The 23,594-nt window shown below is 48.2% G+C and overlaps 1 protein-coding gene across 1 annotated transcript in view; it reads right to left on the reverse strand.

Annotated features, from left to right (window-relative positions):
• SLC37A2 (solute carrier family 37 member 2) overlaps positions 1 to 23,594 on the reverse strand; it is a 65,664-nt gene that overhangs the window by 32,048 nt on the left and 10,022 nt on the right. The window contains exons 2-4 of the mRNA XM_077839771.1: positions 4,218 to 4,299; positions 3,473 to 3,548; positions 1,792 to 1,870 (exon numbers count right to left, since the gene is read on the reverse strand). Coding sequence (XP_077695897.1) covers positions 1,792 to 1,870; positions 3,473 to 3,548; positions 4,218 to 4,299 — 237 coding nt within the window. The remainder of the gene's footprint in view (positions 1 to 1,791; positions 1,871 to 3,472; positions 3,549 to 4,217; positions 4,300 to 23,594) is intronic.

Raw genomic sequence — 23,594 nt, forward strand, 5'->3', positions numbered from 1 at the left:
CAACCCAATGCAGCGTCCCCAGGACAGACCTAATACATGGTCTCCTCCCAGCTGCACCCAAACCGGAGACCACCCCGCCATCCCACTCAGGTCAGATCAACACAGAAACCAACCTGACCTCTCAAACAGGCTGGACACATTTCAGATAGAACCCCCTGCAATTGCCGTCACAAACAGCAAACTGATAAGAAACCTGCTAAAGTGCCCACAGCCTGTAGCACCCGTAATGGATGCTTTACCAAGCTGGAGCGTAAGTCATTTCTTAACCCCACAGGGTTATTTTCTGGGGCAGGGGAAGGGTAAACGCCACTCAAAATCATCATCATAACCCAACAGGAAGCTCCAATGGAGGGGAGAGTCTGCATTCTAGGAACAGAACAAAGTGGCTGGAATTCCAAGCTAGGGCCACATCCATTCCACACCCACACCCATTCCAAGCAATAACCAGAGCCTAAGGGAAAGGGAAATGTCTATATAGACCAGTCAGCTGGGGAGCTTGGAATCACTGGACTGAAGCAGGCAAGGGAAATCAATTTAGTCTCAGTGCCGGGAGGCCAGTTCAAAGTTCGTCTTCCCTTCCTCTTGCTTATCATAGAATCATAGAATATCAGGGTTGGAAGGGACCCTTGAAGGTCATCTAGTCCAACCCCCTGCTCGAAGCAGGACCAATTCCCAGTTAAATCATCCCAGCCAGGGCTTTGTCAAGCCTGACCTTAAAAACCTCTAAAGACGGAGATTCTACCACCTCCCTAGGTAACGCATTCCAGTGTTTCACCACCCTCTTAGTGAAAAAGTTTTTCCTAATATCCAATCTAAACCTCCCCCACTGCAACTTGAGACCATTACTCCTCGTTCTGTCATCTGCTACCACTGAGAACAGTCTAGAGCCATCCTCTTTGGAACCCCCTTTCAGGTAGTTGAAAGCAGCTATCAAATCCCCACTCATTCTTCTCTTCTGCAGGCTAAACAATCCCAGCTCCCTCAGCCTCTCCTCATAAGTCATGTGTTCTAGACCCCTAATCATTTTTGTTGCCCGTCGCTGGACTCTCTCCAATTTATCCACATCCTTCTTGTAGTGTGGGGCCCAAAACTGGACACAGTACTCCAGATGAGGCCTCACCAATGTCGAATAGAGGGGAACGATCACGTCCCTCGATCTGCTCGCTATGCCCCTACTTATACATCCCAAAATGGCCTTCTTGGCAACAAGGGCACACTGCTGACTCATATCCAGCTTCTCGTCCACTGTCACCCCTAGGTCCTTCTCCGCAGAACTGCTGCCTAGCCATTCGGTCCCCATTCGGCTTGACATGAGACATGACCGAAGAGCACTGATGCTGCAGCTTTCTGCCAGGGTCTAGCTCCCCAAGGGATGTTCCATTTCTTAACAGCCAGTCGTTGGCATCATACAGCACCATTCACCCAGCACATCCCAGAACGGCTTACAACAGCCTCATGCACCACTGACATGCAGCCACTTCTGGGGTGCAAGGTAGCAGCCTTTGGCTATGCTACATGTCCTGTGCTTTTGAGGCTCCCAGGGGCATGTAGGGAGCCAGCATCAGAATGTCTGGCCCAGCTTTCGTCCACAACACCACAGTCATTGAGCCAGGCAAAAATACCACCCCGATGCAAGAGCCAGTACACCCGTTGGCAGCTATACAGTCGGAAAGCTCTCATGGGGCGTGTGGAATGGAGGTGACCCCAACAGGAAGCAATGAGGCATCTGGGGGAGGATCTGAGATGTAACCGTCTCCTCCCCACATGCTGGTGGTGCTCAGAAGTCCATACCTGATAAACATTCCAATGGCATAGGCAACCAAGAAGGCATTGTCCAGGGCACCAAAGAGCTCTTTGTAGTTAGCCTGATCTAGAAAACAGGTGACAATGCAGGCAGAAGCCAGCGTGTTAAAGAGCAACAGGCTGGAATAGAAGGACTCCCAACTGCAGTCTCTGCCCACTCTCCCCACCCCAGCACTGCGGGGATGCTTCAAGACCTGGAAGGTGGGCTTGCTGCAAGCTATATTTTCTGGGTTTAAGCCTATATTTTAGAGAAGCCCTGCATCTCATTCACATCCACAGGGGATCCTGCTCTCTCCCACTCCCACCCCAATGCAGGTTCCTGCTTTGTGCTCCCAGAGACCCTCAGAGCTGAATTGCTGAGTGCCTCACTCACTGCTTCAGGGATCAGATTTTTAAGAGTGGAGCGGAACCTTGTGTATTTAAACATTAACTCACTGCTCTTCACCCCACCCTTCAAAAAACGAAGTATAATTATCCCCATCTACCAAAGGGGACTGAAGGTACAAAGAGGGGATGGGACAATGCAGCGGAGCTGGGATTCAAAGTCGGAACTTTGCCTCCTGAGTTCATTCCTCCAGGCCAGTGATTCTCAACCAATGCGACATGAAAGGAATGAGACATTGACTATGTTCTTACAATCTAAAGCACAGAGGCTCTCACTCCCGCACATCCTGACCCTTCACGGGGAAGTGTTCTCTGTCAACCTCGCAGCATGTACCGACCACTCCATCCCGTTGGCTTGGTGCTGTACACATGGCGATGCTTTTTACCCTCTTTTACAGTAAATGTAAGAGAGTTTCAAAAACATTACTTTGAGCAAGGGGCGCCTGCCTGAAAAGATCGAGGAACCCCACTGCTTTCAGAAATGACACCTTCTCTGAATGCCAGGACACCCCACTATGAGACCAGCTCTGGTGGCTTCTGTTACATGCCTGTTTTCCACTAGGCATCTGCCCTTTGTACCTGGGACATGAGGCAAAAAGCACACTGGGCACTGCTCAGCTGGTTAATGGCTTCCAATTGGCTCCGATTAGCAACTGCCAAACCCAGGTACTCTGGGAACCGACCCTCAGCTAACGCGCTAATGAGACTCATAAGTGCGTTGTGTAAACACATTAAGGCTCCTGAGTAAGGTCATTAACCATGTTACAAGTCTATTTGCCAGAGCACTGCCAATTCTTAATATTGATCGGACTTCCTGGGGTCACAGTGTGGGGCAGAGGCACGCAGGCTCAGTCATGGCTTGCTCTTGGAGAAGGGGCTGGGGCCCCAACAGGCAATGCAGAGGCACTGGAAATTGCTGGCCCCAAGGTCTACCCAAGCAGCACTCCTACAAAGCCAGGGTTGCAACAGCAGCATGGGGAGTGTGGCAGAGGGACATGGATGGGCTAGGGGAAGATAATGAGGGGTCCCAGCCAGGCAGTCTGAGCAGTCACTGTAAGTTCTGCCCAGCCATTAGAGCCTCCCACCCAAACACCTTCCTGGAGACCTTGGGCCAAGTGACCTGTGGCTAGCTCTGGATGCTGAGCTCAGAGGTGAAGCTCTCCTGGCTGCCCCGTGGCATGCGAGGGAAGGGAGCCGCGCACTCCTGAGCTCTTTGCATCTCGGAGCGCAGCCATCCAGAGGAGCTGGGCAGGAGGCACACGGCACTCAGTCAGGAAGCTCTTACCAAAGGGAGCCCAGTCACACCACACGGTGCTATTGGTGTCATTGCGGGGAGAAGAGCAGTTGCTGTGCAGCTCACTCTGTGGACCGAACAAGGAAAGAAAATGCTGAAGAGCCCAGGTCTCCTTCAAAAGGCATCATCTTCAGGCAAGAACAAGAGGCAGCTCCTGCTTCTCGTTTCCCTCCTGCACACACTCACCCCACAGTCTGTCCCCAACCCAGCACCTCCCAGACATTCCCAGACCCCCGGCCCATGTGCTCTCTGCTTCTCCATGCCCTCGGGCTACCCCGCCCCCACCAGCTAGTGCCTTTTAAGCACCCTTGATGCCTAGGATGTCTTGACTGAAGTCTCCCTGATGCTGCTTGGCCACGTTTCAGGCACCAGAAATAGTATTTAACACCTCTGCGTGAAGGTTCGAACCTTCATGACACAGATCCTCCTCAAGGGAAAAGCCTTGCCAGGGTGACTGAGGAGCTGAAAAGCCGCCCAAAGAGAAAGTCTGGAGAACTCTTCTCCCTGACCCTTGCCCAAACATTTCTTAGTAAAGTGCACTAGGAAGAGACACTAGTGCGCCAGGACCATTGGCAGGATGCATGTACTGGCAGGGGAAGGCTCTGCAAAACCATCAGATTCGTGCATTAACAGAGGGTTGGGGAGCTGGCCAGAATAGGACTAATTACAGAAGCAGAAATCTCATCTCATGAGCACTGGGCCACTCTACGAGTTACACTCCAGGTACAGCACTTACCTTCACAATGCTAATGGGTTTGCGAGAGAGATGGAAACTGGTATAAAACAGGAACGTCAGCACAAGCGTTAGCCCCCGATACCTAAGAGAGAGACAAGACATTTAAAGGAAGAGGGAATGCCCTCTTTGGCTCCTGGGGCCCTGCTGCAGGAGTCACATCATTAGCACTAGGGTCAGGGATAGCACAGTCATAGCCTGCGCTAGTCACTGCTCTGCCATGGAAGAGCTGGGGACAAGCCTGACCCCTTTCTCCACCACCAAGGAGCAAGGAGACTCTATGGACACCTGGGCAGGATCCCGTCCACAACCTTGACCCACAAGCTGCAAGGTGAAAGAACTCCACGTCCCTTATGTAGAGGTCCAGAGGAGTGTGGCCTGAACAGGGACTGGCTCCACCTTAAGTGGGTGTGAAACTAGCTTCCACCCCATTGCCAGAAACCCTCAGCTGACTGGTGCACCACTTCTTTCATCACACCCCAGGGGCTGCAGAGGCAGGATACTGGTGGGATTGCATCACATAAGTTACACAGGTGAAAGAGACACAGATGGGCTTCTAGTTGATCCACCCACCTATGATGCTAGATGGAGCGAGTTAGTTCCAGCAATCTCTATATTTAAATTCCCTAAACGGTCCCATTCTAAGGTATTTTTCTGACTCTGTTTGCGACGTTCTCACACCTGTTTGCAGAAAGCCTTTGATATTTAGCAGTGGAAATTCCTTCCATGACACAAATGCCTTTTTCTTTCTTCCTTAAATTTCAGTTCAGCATTTCCTGAGTTATAAATCATTTAGTCTCCATTCCCCTTCCCGCAGTCCTCAGGGAAGTGTTGGCAGCCTTCCTAGATAACGGATGACAACACCCAACTCACAATGCCACGGTGACAGCAGACATTGTGCTGAGAGGGCCTGGAGCTGCAAGAGCAGCTGTAAAATTAACAGTTGGTGATGTGGGGGTGGGGAACATGCATGTGGAGGGCAGGGAAAAGAGAGCAGAGCTGCCTAGATTCAGCATATGGTCCCAGTGACCCATTTCTCCCTCCCTTGGGGACACCACATACAGCCGGTGCTCCCTCAACTTACAGGGGTGGGGAGAGAGGAGTACCCCATCCTCCTACATCACCCCAGAGCCAGCAGTCCACACCTCCGAGACAAAACAGCCTTCTCCTGCTGCCAGCTAATATAGCTAATCCAGTAATTCAGGTGATAGAAGTCTGGACTGCAGAAGGTCCAAGGTTCAAAGCCCACTCATGAGGCATCAAGAGAGACTGTTCTAGTTGTATCTATATAAATTTGCTTTTATTTTTTTCCTCTCCAACTTTAAAACAAAAAACCACACATGCACACACACACAAAGTTACATAAAAAAGTGCATTTAAAGAACTTTTAGGTTACAGAGTAAAGCACTTCAAAAATTAGGAAATGCAAGATTTACTGTTGCCCAAGCGACCTTAGTTTCGCACCCTTGTGCATATCCACTATGCTACAGTCTTCAGTTCCATGATTACATGCTATTTTTTCTTCCACGGGATCCTGCCTTATTGAGTGAGGATGGATGCACAAGAGAATGAAATTAAGGTTATGTGGACAACTGTAAATCAGGTGTTTCCTAACTTTTGAGTGCTCGATGTAGTAACCTAAATAGCTTTGAACAGGTTTTGTTTGTTTGTCTTTGGTTTTTGCCTGTAAATAAATATCTATGTTTCAATAGCACCCAAAGGCCATCAGGATTGGGGCCCCGTTGTGCTGGGTGCTGTCCAAACACAGACAGACAATCTCTGCCCTGAAGGCTCACAACATAAAGGCACAGCAAGAGAAGAGGACGGAAGGGGGCAGAATTGAGGATGTGAGCAAGCAAAAGAACCTGGTGAACAAGGCATCTGGTCAGACGGGTAGTATTTCAGGGGAGGAAGGGAGTGCAGAAAGACAGGGGAGAGGAGTAGTCGCAGCTTGTCACCTGCCTAGCTTTGATCACCATCAGGGCAAGGGTGAGTCTGGAGCAACCTGAGAAGGTTGTGATAAAGGCTGCTTGGATTTTACCTGGGAGACTCCCCCCACCCTTCCAACCACACAGGACAATGGGAAACAGCCCAGAGGTGGGTAAGAGAGAAGCTGACTGGTGGGCAATGAAGCCTGGGAACACTGGCAGAAGGAAGGTAGGGATCCATGACGTTATAAGTTACAAGGATGGGGTCAAGCGATGGGGCCTTAAGAAAGGTGAAGGCAAGAAGCTTGTACGGGTAAATGGGCGGCAGCAGAGGGGGCTGACAGGGTCCAAGCAACAAGCCAAGGTGGTGATTTCAGCACCAACAGTGTGTCCAGACCTGAGGGGAGCAGGAGTGCAGCAGCCACCGTGGGACACGCTGAGGCCTCGACAGGCATCTGGCTATGTGGGCAGAGAGGAAAGGCTGGATTTCAGAGATGTCGTATAAAGACTTAGAAGTAGTTTGAAAGTGCAGGTCTAGAGAGAAGGACTCATCACAGCTGACACCCAGCTTACTGGCCTGCACCGCTGGGAGGACAGTAGTTTGCCCACAGTGCTGAGAAAGGAGCAAGAGGAGATGGAGCCTCAAGGTGATGACTGAGCACCCCAAGAGGCATCAGGAAGGCCAGCTGAGGCTTGGCCTACGTACTCAGTAGAACAACGTCGTTCTACTGACCTAGCCCCGGTGCAGACAGCTCTGTATCGACAGGAGAGCTTCTTGGGGAGCTGCTGACAGGAGAAGCTCTTCCATCAGTGTAGGTCGGGGTGGGCAAACTACAGCCCGCGGGCCTGATCCGCCCGTCCGGGCTTTGGATCCGGCCCGTGGGATTGCCCCCCTTGGTGCCGCAGGCCCCACGCCGCTCTCAGAAGCGGCTGGCACCATGTCCCTGGGGCCCCTCTAGGCACCGCCCCCTGAAGCTCCCATTGGCCGGGAACAGGGAACCGTGGCCAATGGGAGCTTCGGGGCGGTCCCTGGAGGCACGGCAAGGGCAGCGCGCGGAGCCCTGTGCCCCCCCCTTCCCCAGGGGCCACGCAGGGACGTGGTGAGGGCCCCTTCCCGGAGCGGCATGGGGCCAGGGCAGGCAGGCAGGGAGCCTGCCCTGGCCCCGGTGCGTGCCGCTGCCACCCCAGAGCCGCTTTAGGTAAGCTGCGCCAGGCCAGAGCCTGCATCCGGAACCCCTCCAGCACCCCACCCCCCAACTCCCTGCCCTGAGCCCCCTGCCTGCACCCCAATCCCCGTGCACCCCAACCCCCTGCCCTGAGCCCCCTGCCGCACTCCCCCTGCACCCCAACCCCCTGCCCTGAGCTCCCTCCTGCAGTCTGCACACCTCCTGCACCCCTGCCCTGAGCCCCCTCATGCACTCTGCACCCCAGCCCCCTTCCCTAAGCCCCCTCATATACCCTGCACCCCTCCTCTGCCCCAATCCCTTGCCCTGAGCCTGTTCCTGCACACCGCACCCCCTCCCACACCTTGCATTCCTTCCCGCACCTCAACCCCTTGCCCTGGTCCTGCATACAATTTCCCCACCCAGATGTGGCCCTTGGCCCAAAAAGTTTGCCCAGCCCTGGTATAGGTAGTGTTTTCACTAAGTGCTACAGCGCTGCAAGTGTGAACAAGCCGTGAGATACTGGACTGGATGGAGGGAGAGAGCTCAGCAGCAGAGAGGCAGATTTTAGAATCAACACAAAACACTAACATGAGGAGGTCAGTTAAAAACAGAAATTAAAAAGGTACAGCGCCAAAAGTGAAATTCCTGCAAGCTGCATGGAAACTTTTGAAAGACACCATAATAGAGGCTCAACCTAAATGTATACCCCCAAATTAAAAAACATAGTAAGAGAACCAAAAAAGTGCCACCATGGCTAAACAGTGAAGTTTAAAAAAAAAAAAAAAACCCACCATAAAAACCAGCCGCACACATGAGAGGCAAAAAGGCATCCTTTAAAAAGTGGAAGTTAAATCCTAGTGAGGAAAATAGAAAGGAGCATAAACTCTGATCAACGAAGTGTAAAAATATAATTAGGAAGGCCAAAAAAGAATTTGAAGAACAGCTTGCCAAAGACTCAAAAAGTAACAGCAAACAAAATTAAGTACATCAGAAGCAGGAAGCTTGCTAACAACCAGTGGAGCCACTGGACGATCAAAATCCTAAAAGAACACTCAAGGACGATAAGCCCATTTTGGAGAAACCAAATGAATTAATTGCATCTGTCTTCACGGCTGAGGATGTGAGGGTCTGGCTTTGATCCGAGTACCCAAGCATCTCCCAATACTCACCAGATAAGAAACAGAGTCTCCTTAATACAGGGAATCTGGGGAGCCAATGGAATGGAATCAGACTGTCTGTACTAAAGGAACTTTGGCACCTCAAGCCTGAGCTTTGCCCTGACCTCCAGGCATGTTTTCCCAGGTGTGGATGCAGTTCATAGAAAGGCCTAATGTAAAATGGCATCCTCTATCCTCAGATATCTGCTCCGTGTGTGCATCAGAATCAAATCTGATTTGAGTGACAAAATAAAAGTATTTACTGCTTTTTACTTCCTATTGCTCCACAGAGCCAACAGAGCAATTGGGGGAGGGAGGGGGGGAATCTATTCCTTCTTGTGCATCAACACAATTTTTTGTGGAGTTCCAGCATCACACCTACACATGCTCCAGAAGGTTGCCCAGGAGTCTCTGAGTGCAGAACTCAGCCTATGGAACTTTTATTGCAGCTAACGCACAAAGCAATCAGTACCCACTTTGACTCCCGGATGCCAGGTGGAATTTGCAGGGCTGGCAGTTAGAAGAGCCTGCTCTGAATCTATAGATTGAATGCATTTAGCACAGAGCCTGAGGGAAAAAGATGGGACCACCGGATGACACGCTTACTAAGACACGGTGTGACACAGGTGGAATACTCGTTCCACCAGGGCAAGTTAAAGGGCAGGGGGACATGCTACAGAAGCACCCACTCCCTACGTATACAGAAAGAGACCCAAGCACTTGGGAAGAGGGCATCTTTTGATACAGTCTCCCACAGTATTCTTGCCAGAAAATTAAAGTATGGATTGGATGAATGGACTATAAGGTGGATAGAAAGCTGGCTAGATTGTCGGGCTCAATGGGTAGTGATCAACAGCTCGATGTCTAGTTGGCAGCTGGAATCAAGCGGAGTGCCCCAGGGGTCGGTCCTTGTGCTGGTTTTGTTCAACATCTTTATTAACGATCTGGATGTTGGGATTAATTGCACCCTCAGCAAGTTCGCAGATGACACTAAACTGGAGGGAGAGGTAGTCACGCTGGAGGGTAGGGATAGGATACAGAGGGACCCAGACAACAAGAGGATTGGGCCAAAAGAAATCTGATGAGGTTCAACAAGGACACTTAGGATGGAAGAATCCCATACACTGCTACAGGCTGGAGACCGACTGGCTAAGCAGCAGTTCTACAGAAAAGGACCTCGGGATTACAGTGGATGAGAAGCTGGATATGAGTCAGTAGTGTGCCCTTCTTGCCATGAAGGCCAATGGCATATTGAGCTGTATTAGTTGGAGCACTGCCAGCAGATTGAGGGAAGTGATTATTCCCCTCTATTTGGCACTGGTGAGGAGTATTGCATCCAGTTTTGGTCCCCGCACTACAGAAGTGATGTGGACAAATTGGAGAGAGTCCAGTGGAAGTCAACAAAAATGATTAGGGGGCTGGGGCACATGACTTACGAGGCGAGGCTGAGATAACTGGGGTTATTTGTCTGCAGAAGAGAAGAGTGAGGGGGTGGGATTTGATAGCAGCTTTCAACTACCTGAAGGGGGGGTTCTGAAGAAGATGGATCTAGACTGTTCTCAGTGGTGGCAGATGACAGAACAAGGAGTAATGGTCTCAAGTTGCAGTGGGGGAGGTTTAGGTTGGATGTTAGGAAAAACTTTTCACCAGGAGGGTGGTGAAACACTGGAATGCGTTACCTAGGGAGGTGGTGGAATCTCCACCATTAGAGGTTTTTAAGGCCTGGCTTGACAAAGCCCTGGCTGGGATGATTTAGTTGGTGTTGGGCCTGCTTTGCGCAGAGGCAACCTTCCTGAGGAGTCGATGAGCTCCTGAGGTCTCTTCCAACCCTAATATTCTATGCTTCTATGATCTAAATGCCATCTCTTGCCCTGGTTGGGTAGAGATTGTTTGCAGTGGTGTTGTAGCCATATCGGTCCCAGGATATTAAAGAGACAAGGTGTGTGAGGGCAATATCTTTTACTGGACCAACTTCTGTTGGCGAGAGAGACCAGTTTTTGAGCTTAGACAGAGCTCTTCTTCGGGTCTAGGGTAGAGACTAGAACACCAGAGGGAACTCGGGCTGGATTTATCCCACATGAACGACAGACCAACTGGTGCCATTTAGAGCCAACACGATCATGTTCAGAGGCTGATGCCTTAGTGCGACATTATGTTTAGAACATGTCACACTAAAGGGACCTCCTGGGCCACCAGGTCCAGTCCCTGTTATGGCAGGCAAACCTGACATGTAATCTTGTTCATAAACTGATCAAGCTCCATCTTAAAATCAGTCGGGTTTCTTGCCCCCACTGTTCCTAGTGGGCGGCTGTTCCAGACCTGCACTCCTCCAGTACTGACTAGAAACCTGCTTCTCATTTCCAGCTTCAATTTATTCCCATTTCTTCTTGTACCATATTGTCCTTCAGCTTCAATAGCTCTTCTTCCTCCTTAGAGCAGCCCCTGATGTATTTATCAAGCCCCTTCTCAGCCTGTGGTTTGCTAGATTAAACAAACCAAGCTCTTTCAGTCTCCTTTTGCAAGATAGGACACTCATGGGAATGGTGAGCCTAGCAGCCCTTCTCTGCACCTGGCCCAGTCTGGAAATTAAACAGTCAAAGTTCTAGTTCAGCAGCTGAAACTCTGGTTCCTCCAGCAACCGTTTATCAGGTGATTCAGAAACTCAAGAGTTAGAGATGAAGACCTGCTGGATCATCCAGTCCCACTCCCAGCGCAGAAATATCCCCTATGGCATGTGTACGCGCACTGTCCTCAGTCTAGTTTTACTAGACGTTCACCACTTCCTTGGGGAAACTATTCTACAGCACAATACATCTGGCAGTCAGGGAGATTTTCCGGATACTTGGACCACACTACAGGACTCCACCCAGGGTCAGAATTCAGGGAAGTGGACAAGTTCTACTCAATTGCCATTCATAACCCAGAGTAGGCATGGATTTCCTTCTAAAAATCATCAACCATTACATAGTCAAAAGCTGACTTTCAAACCCATCTTTATGCTTCAGCGTGTACGATGAAGAGGCAGTTCACCTATTAGATTCCTGCTCATTCATGAGATTCTAGCAACCAAAAAAAGCAACCAAGTTTGTCCAGAAAGATTTGTACTTTCCAAATTCCCAATGCCCATCGCTCATGGCTCCATTAGCCTCTTTAAGAAAAAAAAAAATGCACTACTGGGGACAGGAGTTAGGGGATACAGGACATTAAATGATCCTGGCAGCTCTTTCTTTTCTGGAAAGGCAGTACGGAGTTTGCTGAGCTCTACACTTCTAATACCTCCCTAGTTTTCCATGTGATTTTTTTTACAAACTATAATTATCACTGATTCATGAGTTCATTAGTTAGTTCCCTTGCACACTAAGACTCATACAATTCAGGTCACCTGATGACCTGTATGGACTGTATGACTAAGCTTAAGAGCAGACGTTTCGGAAACAAGTCATTTTGGCAGGATCTTCCTTCTTTACCACAAGATTATTTATATATCCAAAAGATCTCAACAATAAAGACAAGGAAAAAGTTCAGACGGTCATTTTGAAGTCATGAGTGTCACCCCCCACCCCCTTCTCAGGTGTTAGATAGGCCAATGTTCGCCCCTCACTGAGCCACTGCACTTCTGGCAACAGTCACTTGTTTCGCTAGCCTTAACTTTTTTCCCCACAAGCCTTAATGTCCACACATGTTTCACTACAGAAGTGTACATGGAAAGCCATAGATAAGTTGCAGTTTAAAAGGAGCCAATGTACAAGGAGGAGCAGCTCTCAGCATAGGGCCATACTCAGTAAGAGAAAATGCTGCAAACAGGGGGGCCAATCAAGTGCCTTCTTCCCCTATTTATGTGGGATTGGATGGAACAGAGCACCTCACAGCACGGGACACATGTTTGTTTAAAATTCAAGAGAACAGAGCAGTTCCTGGTCATTCCATTACTCTGGACTGATCATTGCAGGGCAGTCACAGAAATCAGAGACTGAAAAGCACAATTAGCTCAACCTGTCCATCCCCCACATGTGCAGAATCGCTCCCTACTGTATCTACCGCATTTTGACAACATATTACATTGTACATTAGAAGAAGATTTCAGTGAATGCCCACAACACTGATCAACAGGAAAAATTCCTCTTATGTTCTTAGTTCATGAGAAGAAAAGTTAGCTTTTAGTAGTTCCAACAAATGCCTACATAAAGCAGCTCAAGACTTCTGTGGGGAGGGCCTAACAGCTAAGTCATCTTTCTAGACGATGTTCCAAATTAGATAGAGGGCTCTTTAGTCTAGCAGAGAATGGTACAACAGAATCCAGTGGCTGGAAGTGGAAGCTGGGCAAATGCAGACTATAGGAATATGGAGCAATTGGTAAATTTTGTATTTATTTTTAAACAGTGAGAGTGACTAACGGCTGGAACAACCTACCAAGGGCTGTGGTGGATTCTCCACCACTAGCAGTTTAAAAAAAAAAACCTTTTAGAAAAAAATTCCAACTTGATGTGCTTTGTTCAGCCACAGCGATTGGACTCCTAACAGGAACTAATTCAGGGAAATTCTGTGGCCTGTGTTATGAAGGTCAGACTAGATGCTCAACATTGATCGCTTCTGGCCTTGAAAAAAAAAAAATCAGTTTAGAAATTTAGGGAGCTACTCAAAGATATGTGTAAAGGCAGCAGAAATCTGCAAGAGAATCCTCAGCTTTGACGGTGGTTCATGTGTCAGCTGTTTATCTGGAGCAGATTCCATTGAAATTAGCATATTTCCATTTCAATATTTCCCTCAGACAAAGCACAGAATGACTAAGTATGTTTCCAGTGTCAAATGGGAGAAGCAGTGGAATTACTGCCTCCTTGTGACCAAGTTCCACTCAAGCCCTGCTGTGTGCACTGTATGCAGAGAAACAGGCAGGACAGGGAAGGAAAGAGTCAGAGAATATTTCCTTCTCCCAGGACCAAGCACTTAAGCGTGATGCAGGAAGGATGATCAAGAATCAGCACCCTAGTCCACCCAATTCTGCACACAGAAAAAGGGAATTTCCCTAACCTGAACAAAAAAATGGAAGTGGGGGGGGGGGAGGGGAGGGAGGTCTAGACCAATGACATAAGTTGTCATTGTAGCTTCATCCCAGAAATAATGGCATGGAGAATACCTCGTCTGCAGAATCGCCTAATTCCATTTTCTGCTTTTCCACTTCACTAGACAAGGTCTCATTCAATTACACATTTCGTCTCTGCTCTGAGATGAGCATGAGTCCTTCCCATCCACCCACTCAAGCTTGAGAAGAGCTATATCTTTGTTCAAAAGAATTCTTTGGTTTGGCTACTTTGGACCATTCAAATGCTGGCCACTGTGCCGTCTACTTCAGGCCTGGAGAGTCAACAGTTCAGACTGAGATATCTGATTACTGGTGATCAGTACTGACCAGAGCTTTCACATTAACTACAGGAAGGAGAAGCCACCATTAGTGCATTAAACAATCTGAAGACTGAAAAACACGCAACGAATTGACCAGCTTTACACATTCCTGATGGGCATAAGAGCCTGTCATCACTTCCCTTGTTAACTTCCGAATAAAAGTCTACATTCACACATTGAAACAAGAGTGTTTCTAGCATCCAAAGACATTTTCAGGTATGCTTTGTGCCTATAAAATCATTAAAAGTGACGCAAGACATTCAAAAAGTGAAAAAATAAATCAAAGGTCCAACAAAATGAGCAAAACCCGCCGCACTGGCATTGTCTCCCCTAGGAAAAGTCTGTTTTTTCACAACCCTGAATGCATTGGAGAGTGCAAAAGATCAGACATGCGAGGAGACAAGCGGGTCTCAGGCTGCCTTGGGGTGATGCTGGTGTAAGATCCTTACTTAATGGTGTCTTGGCCCACCTGGGAGTCTGGTAAGGGTAACTGTCCCCATTAAAAAAAAAAAATGAACATTTGCCAACAGTTCTCTGTATATTTCCGCTGGTACCCCACTTATGCAGAGTCTGAGTATCTCAGATACTGCTCTGTGGTGCACGCAGGTCAGTAATGATGACTCAATTTTCAGAGGTACTGAGCACTGGCAGCTCCCATTGACTTTGGTGGGATTTGTGGGTGCCTAGCATAGATGAAGAGAAGGCCTTTGTGTGGGGGTGAGGGAGGTGGGGAGACATAGGAAACTAAGGCCCTGCTCTAGCCACTCACAGACATGACTTCAGCTTTAAACAGCTGAGGATTCTCGCCCTAGCTCCCCACATCCTCTTAGCATCTGATTCAGCATTTATGTCCCACAACGCTTCCACTGGAACAGCTGCCCTGCATAGAATGGCTAGAGACAAAACTGGGTTGAAGATGATTGATTTGGGGGGAGAAGGGAGAGAAGATGCTGGGTCCGACGGGCTCCTCAAAGGTCAGTGTCTCAGGCAGGGATTATCTATTCCCTCATTAGTAGGGAGATATCAGTGAAAACAATCACACCGACTTCTACTGCGTTGGGGCTGACGCTCCCCCCTGGCTGGAGCCTGTTCAGCAATTTACCAGTCCCAGGTACTTTTATCCCAAACGGAGGGCAGCACCACAGGTGTGCAGAGAGAGGGGGAAATGGACACATCCAGGGACATCATCTTCTCTTCAAGACACAAGCTGACAGTGGTTTAGTCTGCAGCTCCCTTCGGTCCCAAAGTGTCAAGATGACGAGATGTGTAAACCCATCTAGCAGATTTCACAAGGCACACTAAGTAGGTCAACTCAGTGGGCTATTAGTAATGGATAAGGGACTCCCTAGGCAAGTGAGTTCTGAACAAACAGCATCACATCCTCATACCTTTCAGGGGCCGTGCTGGGCCAGAGTGTCACAAGGATCTTGTGCTCTGTATTGAACAGGAAATTTCTTCTCAAGGGGACCTTTTTAGGCAGCATGAGACAGTTAAAAGCCATGTCCTCCTCTCATTTCTGTTTGAGAAGAGCCAGGGAGAGGAAAGGGAGCAAGAAGTCAGGAATAAGCGTTAGAGCTGCCAAAGCAGTGCCACATAGCAGCCAGGCACCAGACCGCTTCTTAGCGCTGATCAGACACTGAGGAGGATCAGTGTTGCAGTACACAGAATTGACGAGTCTATATGAAGGATTAAGCACATTCAGGGGACTGTGTAAGATCAGCTACAGATGTGACACTAGTGACCAGTACAGGAGTGCCTCAGAGCTCAGCTTAGCCAGGGAACTACTATATGCCATTGTAGCTTTTGGTTTCCTTCCCCCAGAGAATTAATCTTCTGAACTGAGCCGCTTCTGTTCTTGCCTCAAACTGGTTTCACTTCTGCTTAAGAGAGAACTGACTTAGACATAAAACACAGTTCAAGAAAATCCTGCAAAGAGAAAGCAAAGACCCTTTGGGGGAGGGGCCGAGGAGAAGGCAAGGCAGCTTCTGATGGAGGATGCACAGCGCCCTTTCCTGGAACTTGCTGCCCCTGCTCAATCTAGAATTCAGCTATTTTAGAGGAAAGAGTGAACAGTAGAGAGGGCTGAAGAGTTCTGAGAGGAAACTGCAGTCCCATGATGTGGTGAGCAACAGGAGTTAGGATCTCTCAATACAAGAGAGACCAAGGCAGACTCAGGCAAAGCATATGCAAGTCCTGTATTTGCTGGGAAAAGAGGGAACTGGAACCAAGAGGCTTTGGGACTAACACCAACCCCCCATTTCTCTGTCTGGATGAGAAGCCAGATCCTCAAGTTAAGGAGATGCCGGAGCTCTATAAAGCCTGTGCGCAAACACCAGGCTGGGAGCTCTGTCTGTAACGAATTAGCATGTGCCACACAAAGAAACCCTACTCCCACACCACACTGCATCCAAGTCATCGGGAGTCGAGTGCGGATTGCCACAAAGACTTCCAGTGGCAGGGAGGCATCAGAAGAAGCCACATTGAGGTTTGGGTAGGAGCTGATCCAAAGCCCAATAGAAAGCTTTGCACTTATTTCATTTGGCTTTGGATCAGACCTCCACAGCAGTGAGCCCAACCAACTTTATCAGTCATTACAAGTGCATCGTAAGCATGCAGTGCAGACTTCACACAGGAGAGCTAGACAACTGCACATCTCCAGAGTTGGAAATCCCTAATTTCTTTCCTCACCACAGAAACCAGATGACATAATACAGCTTTGAAAAACTTTATTATGCAAAAGAAAAATACTGCTTTCCTTTTTTCAGTAGTTTACATTTAACACAGTGCTGTACTGGATTTGTTTCTTTGTTTGGGGGGGGGGGGAGGAGGGGGGAAGAGAGAGAGGTTGTTTCCGCTGCCTGATTGTGTACTTCCAGTTCCAAATGAGGTGTGTGGTTGACTGGTCAGTTTGTAACTCTGGTGTCATATCTCTGAGGTTCTACTGTAGAACCCTCAACATTAAATCGTGCAGTTGGAGGAGCGAGACTCAAAAGACAAGTATTAGCAGTCTAAGGTTCCCAGTGCATAGAGGTTTTGCAATGTGTTCCTCTCTTACATATCTCCTAATGCTAACAAGTGCAACTCAGATGCAGAAGCCCTAAGCATGGCTAAACTGCTATTTTAGCAGGCCAGCCTACACACTTCCACCAGTTTTAACTAGATCAAAAAAGTAGCACCTCACGAGTTTGGTATTTTGTTTGAAGACATCTCTGGGATCTTTTCGAATCTCACTGAGTTTCTGGCCTCAGCGATAGCCTATGGCAATGGAGTTCCACTGTTTAGCTGTGCACTGTGTGAAAGCATATTTCCTTTTATCAATTTTGAATTTGCTACCTTTTAATTTCATTGAATGTCTCCTTGTTCTTGTGTTACAAGACAGGGTGAACAAAAACTCCCAGTCTACCTTCTCTAGGTCATTGTTACCTTTTAGAAAGGAGACAAGAGGGGACATGATTAAAGTCAATAAAATAAGCAATCAGTCATTTCTATCTCTCTTCATATAAGAGTTTTTCCAGGCCCTTGATCATTTTCATTGCCTTCTCTAAACCCCCTCTTATTCTGCAATATCCATTTTCAGATGAAGTGACCAGTACTGCACTCAATACCCAGATGGTGCTGCACCACCGATTTATATACGGTCATTGCAATAGTTTTGCTATTATTCTCCAGCCTATTTCCTATGCATCCTAACATCTTGTTTGCTTTATTGACTGCAGCGTCTCACTGAGCAGAAGTCTCCGTTCAGCTGTCCTAAATGACACCCACATCCTTTTTCTGAGTTGATACAGTGACATAAAATAAGGTGTACAAATAGTTTATTGTTTTCCTTCCGATATGCATTACTTTGCCTTTATCCAGGGAATGGACATCATGGCTAGTTAGGTTCCCCTATATTCCCCTACAGTTGCTTCCTCATCGCCCCCCCTCCCCCCCCCCCCATTTCCAGAACATTCATTCTTACTCATGCGTGCACACACACCCCATTCAAAGGGCATTAAGGTTGCTAAATCAAGCACTCAAAAGTTAGGAAATGCCAGAATTAAGGTTCCTGATGCAATCTTAATTTGGTCCCCCTGTATGTCTGCATTATGGGACAGCCTTCAATTACAATTAATTGGTTCCAACCATTTCTCTCCACCAGAACTCAGAGAATGGTGATAGGTAACTGCTCCTCCTCCCTAAAGGTGGGATTCCACAAGGATCCATACTATCCCACTCTCCTTCAATAGCTACAGGAGAGCACAGAGAGCCGCCATGGGCTCAGCTGCCCCAGGACGCCATTGACACTCTACTACCTACCTCGACGGACGGAATCACCACCACTCCTCAAGTGTTAGAATTCCGACAGGAAATGAGCTCCCCTATGAAGAGCAGCTGGCCCATGTTGAACCTAGACATGACTGAAGCAATGCTGACAAGAAAGAGGAAACACTTTGAAGAGCTAGCCAAAACGTTGTCGCTACCTTCTATAGAAAGCGCACAGCTCCGATTTGTCAGCGTGGTGGGAAGTCTTGGGGTCCTGTTTGACTCCTCACTAATGTCAGGTGACCAGGTAGCATCAGTTTCCAAAAGTGTCTTGTGAACAGAGTTCCATGCATTTGCCACCTCCAAGCAAAGTTACTTTAATTCCAAGTGCCTTTCCAGGGGCAACTGGGACTAACTGAACAAAGATACTGGGAGTGGGGGGAGACTGAGACTCAGATGGGGATCCCAGAGGGAGAGAGTAGGGCTGGCCAAAGACACTGGGACTTGGATGAGAAGCCTGAGGAGTGGGACAGGATAGGCAAGGAGAATGGAACTGGGGTATGAAGCAAATGGTGGGGAAGAGACAGGACTGGGGTAAGGACAAGTTGGAGTGGATAGGGCCGAAGAGTCTATGACCACAAAGCACACTCCCCCTCCAGAGCCAGGAATGAAATCCAAGATTCCTGAGTCACCACTCCTCTGCAGACAGCAAATATCTGTGAAATCCTGTGTGTCCTGTGAAAAGTGTGTGTCTCATTCTCCTTGAATGTTAATCGACATAGATGATTTACTATTGCCTTCAATTACTCCACTAACTTAAGGGGCATTGGTCTCTTTGATGGAGCTAAAGGTTCCAACCCTGCTGACCCGAGTCAGGAATGGCAGCCACTTTAAAATTCATAGTTTTAGAATTTAAGGACAGACGGGACCATTGGATCATCTAGGCTGTCCTATATTTCACAGGCCATTAATTTCCACCTAGATACCCCTATGTTAAGCCCAGAGACTTTAGCCTTCTGAGGACTGAAACGTTTTAGTTTAAACCATGTGCCACAGGGACAGAACAGAGAAATCAAGGCAGGTAATGTAATGCCAGAGACCCCTGCAGTAAAAGGAATTGATTAGGTGAGATATGGCCAAATGCTCCCTGCAGGCAAACCACCTCCCATGTTGTAGAGAGGAAAGCGAAAAATCTTCAAGTCTCTGCCGAACAAAGAACATGCTGCACAGGAAACTGCCGTGGCGGCAGGGAAACCTCCTGGTGGCCACATTTGAGAAATGGTGCTCTAGACTCACAAAGCTGTGGAGTGTCCACCACAAACACTCCGAATCATTTAAGGCCAGATTTAAGCACTGTTTCTCTGAGTAGTTTTTTTTCATACCTCTAGCATTCCCGAAGGGCACATCTACACTGCAGCTGGGAGGGTGCTTCCCAGCCTGGGCAGACCGATGCACTAAACTCCTTTAAGCAAGGAGACAAGCCCCTAATCGTGGGCTCCAGTGACACAATGGGTTAGCGCACAGTACTTATGGGGGGAGGGACAGCTCAGTGGTCTGAGCATTGGCCTGCTAAACCCAGGGTTGTGAGTTCAATCCTTGAGGGGGCCATTTAGGGATCTGGGGCAAAAATTGGGGATTGGTCCTGTTTGAGCAGGGGGTGGGACTAGATGACCTCCTGAGGTCCCTTCCCACCCTGAGATTCTGTGATTCTAACTCTGCTCAAGCCAGCATGCTAAAAATAGCAATGTGGCTGCAGTGACACGAGTGGTGACTCAAGCTAGCCACCCAAGTGCCATTGCACCTGACCCCTGGGTACATGTGTGGGCATCCAGCACACACAGCTGAAGGGAAAAAAGCCAGTCAATCAGCAGTACAAAAGCAGCTGGTCAATCAGAGTGGAACAAAAATTTAAGTGGGGTAGCAATACGGTTCGCCTTGGAAGCTGGCGCCCAGAGCAACTGTCCTGCTCGCCTGCCCCTAGAACCAGCCCTGCAGGTAGGTTCACTTTTTCCTCTGGACAGATGATTTTCATTCCCCTCCCTTTAACCTTCAGACCCCTTTCTAAACACATACCCCCACCTTTCTAGACTCAGTGTTCCTCGACGCTAGCCCCACCCCCACACTTTCATTTGCCCCCTAATGCCGATGCAAGAGAAGGAGGGCACCAGCTTTCTCCTGGGAGCTGCCTCCTGGCTGGCGCACTCTGCAACAGGACAAAACACACACACTGCAGCTACCCACCACATGCCATCACCAGCGGGCTGCACAAGGGACACAGCAACAGCGGGAGAGGCTAAGAAAAATGCCAGTATAGAAGAGGCCTCTAGAACCAGAGAAACGGAGTCACCTGGCAGCTGTCCAGCAGCTGAACCCGCCCTCGCTCTCGTGTTTCGAGGCATGGGGGTAGGAGAGGCTGACAGGCTGCACCAAGCACGGTGACTCCCCAGCCGAGCAATGGAACACAGGGCTGGCAATAGTATCACAGTAGGGGAAGGGTCACTCCTGATCACTCCTGAGGGTCCAAGGTAAGCTATTAACACCTCCCCCACCGTTTGCTCATTTAAATACATAACCCTTGTAAACTGGCATCATTTGGACAAATAATTGCAATATCATAAGTGTCTGTCATTGGGATCCATCCAGCTAGGCTTCCCCTTCTGGGTTACTTCCCACACCCATTGCCCCTTTGAGGGAACGTTACCCAGGAAGCACCAGAGATGCATTCAGAGGAACCAATATTTTTCCTTCATTTCAGTCTGGTTCACCTGCCCCACACACTAATTTGTGGTGCAGAAGTGTCAAATCTGCAGCCAGGTGAAGAACGAGCTCTGACCCCCGATGTACAAAAGCCAGGTTCACTAAATGAGGGACGTGTTTTGAGCTTCCTCTGCCTTTTTTCCCCCCCGGTACAGGCTGAACTATATGGCACATATCACACTCGATCGAGCTGCAGTGCTGCCCATTTCCAAGAGTTTACTATGCTTAATGCATAAAATCAGTTGGACACTGGATTGAAACCCAGTACAAAAGCCCAACACATGTGAGGAGAGTCACATACTGTAAGGCCAGAAGGGACCACTGTGATCATCCAGTGTGAGCTGTTTAACACAGGCCACAGAACTTCCCCACAATAATTCCTTTTGAATTAGGACAGATCTTAAAAACGCATCCAGGCTTGATTTATAAATTGCCAGTGTCCACCACAACTCTTAGTAACCACTGGAACAACTTAATTACCCTCAACATTAAAAATCTGCACCTTATTTCCAGTCTACATTTGTCTAGCTTCGACTTCCAGCCACTAAATCACATTAGACCTTTCTCTGGTAGACTGAGGAGCCCATTATCAAAAATATGTATTACCTATATCCATACTTACAGACTGTGATCAAGTCACCCATTAACCTTCTCTTTGTTAGACTGAAGAAGCTCCCTCTATTTAGGTTATCACAATAAGGCAGGTTTTCTAATCCTTTAATCATTCTAATGGCTCTTCTCTGAACCCTCTCCATTTATCAACAACCTTCTTGAACTATTGACACTGGATCTGGACATAGTGTTCAAGTATAGTCACACCAGCGTCAAATTGAGAGGAGTGTCCTTTCTTCCTACATCTCTGCAGTTTAAAGGCCAACAGGGATATTTTAGAAAGCCATAGAAAAGCAAGAATTAAGGTGCCCAAAAGCTTGTTGCTACTCTCCATCATTCAGACTGCATTATGGTTAGTTAGTTCTTGAAGGCCCACTCAAACAGAGTGTTTGAGTGACTGTTGTGGATGATACTCCTTGGCAACAGGTTTGAGTGAGTTAGCAACATTTATGCTGCTTTGCTATGAAAGCCTGTGGCACACACATGTCCCATAGTCAGATGGCCTTACTAGCAATCAGAGCGTAACCAAGGTCAATTACATCCATTAGATGTATTTATTTCTATGGTGCTTATCCCCGTAGTGTTGGAGCTCCTCATATTTATTAATGTGACAATAATGCAGCCTTCCAGACTGCCAGTGTGCCTTGGCCCTGAGCAGGGGAGGGAGGGGAAAACAAAAACAAACAAAAGAAACCCACCTCTGTAGCTGAGAGGAGAGTGCTGTCTCCATGGCCCAGTCACTCACTAGCAGCAATGGGCCCAGTAGAGCTGAATGAATAATCAATACTCTGATTTGGCTGCCAAAAATCAAAAACCAAAACCAAACATTTTGAAATGGAATATTGAAACAATTTGTTTCAAAAATGTCAAAATAAAGCATTTTCCCTCAAAACTCTTAGTTGAATTCAACCCAAATTCACAAATAGTTGTGTTGCCCTGAAAAAGTGCATTTTTTACTATTTGCCAAAAGATTTCGCCCGGGGACAACTGATAGTATTCAGTATTGGGTCCCAGTCCATCAGGAGCTGAACCAAGACAACCCACTTGTTATGCACAGGCAGCCAGCCAGCCAGCCACGACAGACCACACGTTTGGTATGGTGATGCCAGCATGAAAGGCTCCATAGCTTACTACCTACTTACACACTGAACCATTAACACACCATGTAATTACGTACCGTACGTATGTATGTGACAGATTCTAACCACTCGAATGCATACTTACCTCTGTCCTTGCTTTCTAAGCCCTGGTCTACACTGGGGGGCTACACAGCCAATAGCGTAGCTGCAGTCGGCGGATCTTAGGTCGACTTACCTGGCCGTGAGGAAGGCGGCGAGTCGACGGCTGCAGCTCCCCCGTCGACTCCGCTTCTGCCTCTCACAAGCTGGAGTTCCGGAGTCAACGGGGAGCGTGTTTGGGGATCAATTTATCGCGTCTAGACAAAACGCGGTGAATTGATCCCCGATAGATCAATCACTACCCGCCGATCCAGCGAGTAGTGAAGACCTGCCCTTAGGGACATTACAGTACATTACCATACACCAGATTTCATGACCATCCAGATACCATGGTGATGGGCACAATGAGATGATCTACTGTTTCTTTAAAATTGCAGCAAGAAGTCAGGCTAGGTCAAGTGAGATGAGTGAGGGGTAGCTGGTAAGAGTCTCAGTAGAAGCTTTAAACTAAAGCAGAGCAAGACAAAAGTTGCTTTGGGAAGAATGCTTCTCTTTATTGCAAAAGGGCTCCTTGCTCAGTGCTAGAAGAAAGCAATACTTTCCACGATTCTTCAGCGATCTTGTGTCTATCATGTGACAATGCCAGATTCCATGCCAATGAGGCACAAGCCACTATGCTCCCAGAAGTGATGACTCAGTATTTATACTAATAGCCGTAATGGGAACTGAAAGGTTCCAAGCCCTCGTTATGTAGAAAAAGTCACACAGACGCTAGGACAGTCAGGTTTGTAAACAGGGTGTAAGGGAATTATCTACACTCAACCGAATGGGAACTGCACCACCACTCCATGTGCTGCTTTGAGAGTTCATCAAAAATTACAAGGCTTCCACGGCCCGCCCCCATCTACATTTCCAAAAAGAGAGACAATATCAAAAA

The sequence above is a fragment of the Eretmochelys imbricata genome, chromosome 22 (assembly GCF_965152235.1).
Source record: "Eretmochelys imbricata isolate rEreImb1 chromosome 22, rEreImb1.hap1, whole genome shotgun sequence".
NCBI classification, from domain to species: Eukaryota; Metazoa; Chordata; order Testudines; family Cheloniidae; genus Eretmochelys; species Eretmochelys imbricata.